This window comes from Brassica oleracea, chromosome C1 (assembly GCF_000695525.1).
Source record: "Brassica oleracea var. oleracea cultivar TO1000 chromosome C1, BOL, whole genome shotgun sequence".
Lineage (NCBI taxonomy): Eukaryota > Viridiplantae > Streptophyta > Magnoliopsida > Brassicales > Brassicaceae > Brassica > Brassica oleracea.
In genome coordinates, this window is record NC_027748.1 from 29,567,889 (window position 1) to 29,569,600 (window position 1,712).

General features: G+C 40.5%; 1 protein-coding gene across 1 annotated transcript; it reads left to right on the forward strand.

The window, feature by feature from the left end:
* The first annotated feature begins 633 nt into the window (after positions 1-633).
* LOC106336936 lies at positions 634-1,346 on the forward strand. Its single transcript, XM_013775926.1, has 2 exons — positions 634-1,129; positions 1,219-1,346. Exons 1-2 carry the CDS (start codon positions 634-636, stop codon positions 1,344-1,346), a joined length of 624 nt encoding a protein of 207 aa, XP_013631380.1.
* The last annotated feature ends 366 nt before the right edge of the window (positions 1,347-1,712 follow it).

Here is a 1,712-nt window from a genome sequence, read left to right on the forward strand (position 1 = left end):
AAGAACCCTACTAGTGTTTAAATCGGAAACCCTAGAATTGTTTTAGATTACTTGCATACATATGAATCTGAATATGGATTGCATTCATACTGTTTAAATAAGAATCGACCAGCATGTAGTTTATACAATCTTGAAACCGGTTGCATTAAAGAGAACTACATGGCCGTGTGGCTTGATGATTGATTCGCACCATGGTCGATTAGATTGCTTGATTTTCATAAATGCGTAAGACAGGTTTGTGGCCGAGCTTGTTAATTACCCTGCGGCCACATGATCACATTATGAACCTAAATTGTGAATGATAATGTGATTCAGATGTCAAAAATCTCAAACAGAGACTATGCAGCCCTTAATCTCTCCGGAGATAACTACTTGCAGTGGGCGCTAGATACAAAGATCAGCTTAAGGTCAATAGGACTTGGTGATACAATCATCAAGGGCAACAATGAGGCCGATAAGAATCGGTACAGGGCTATAAGTATTATACGCCATCATCTCATTGAATGTCTAAAAGATCAGTACATTACGATGGAAAATCTACTAGAGCTTTGGGATGCTTTACAGCATAGATATGATCACCAGAAAACGGTGTTACTCCCAAAAGCTAGAAATGACTGGAAGAATCTAAGATTCATGGAATATAAGTCAGTGGATGAGTACAGTTCAGTCTTATTTAAAACGGTCTCGATGCTGAGACTTTGTGGTGAAGTTGTAACCGAAGAAGAGTTACTTGAGAAAATATTCTCTACATTTCATTCATCAAACATAATACTGCAGCAGCAGTACCGAATGAAAGGCTTCGCTACATACACTGATTTGATCTCGTGCCTACAACTGGCCGAGGCAAACAATGAGCTCCTGATGAAGAACAGTGAAGCTAGACCTGTTGGAACAGCCGCATTACTAGAGGCCAATGAGGTTGAAAAGAAAGATCCCAACGAGTGCAATTACATCCAGAATGATAAGAGATCACACGGCAAAGGCCGAGGTGGATACAGGAACCGTGATCGTGACAATTACTCGAACAGCCGAGACAAACACTTGGCCGGCCGGAAAGGAAACCACAATAACCGTGGTCGTGGTTTCAATCCCGGCCGTGGCGGAGGCAGTTATGGCCGAGGTCGAGGCGGTATATCCAAACCGTCTTACTCGACCAAATCAGTTTGTCACAGATGTGGGATGAGCAACCATTGGGCCAAGAATTGTAGAACTACCAAGAAAGTCTTAAGAACAAGAACCCGGAGGCTCACATGGTTCACGATTCCGGATATGAGGCTGATGATGATTCCGACATTGCTAAAGATGACCAAATGGATTTTGAGACTTCTGATTGTCTCAAAGACTAAAATTTTTGATACGACTTTTTTTATTGCTTTATGATTGTTTTATGATTGCTTTGGTGTTTTTATTTTCATTGTTGGTGTTCTGAAATTTTAATAAAGAAAGTATTTAAAGTTTTATAAAGTCTCTGAGAATAGAAATCTTATTACTTATAGAAATGAAAGATGATATGAGCATACTCGTGGTGGATAGTGGCACAAGTCACACAATACTTAGAGACAAAAGATATTTCATAAATCTCACAATGCAAAGTGCAAACGTACACACCATTGCAGGTGTAGCCGGCCTGATTGAAGGTCACGGCCATGCATATGTACTGATGCTTAAGGGCACTCATCTAGAGATCAAAACTGCCTTGTATTCCCCAAGCT

Bases quoted from the DNA above. Each gene is read 5' to 3' on its own strand.
- LOC106336936 (XM_013775926.1), top strand. From the start codon at position 634: ATGGAATATAAGTCAGTGGATGAGTACAGTTCAGTCTTATTTAAAACG. The intron at 1,130-1,218 runs GTATATCCAAAC...AGAACTACCAAG, and splicing joins TTATGGCCGAGGTCGAGGCG to AAAGTCTTAAGAACAAGAAC.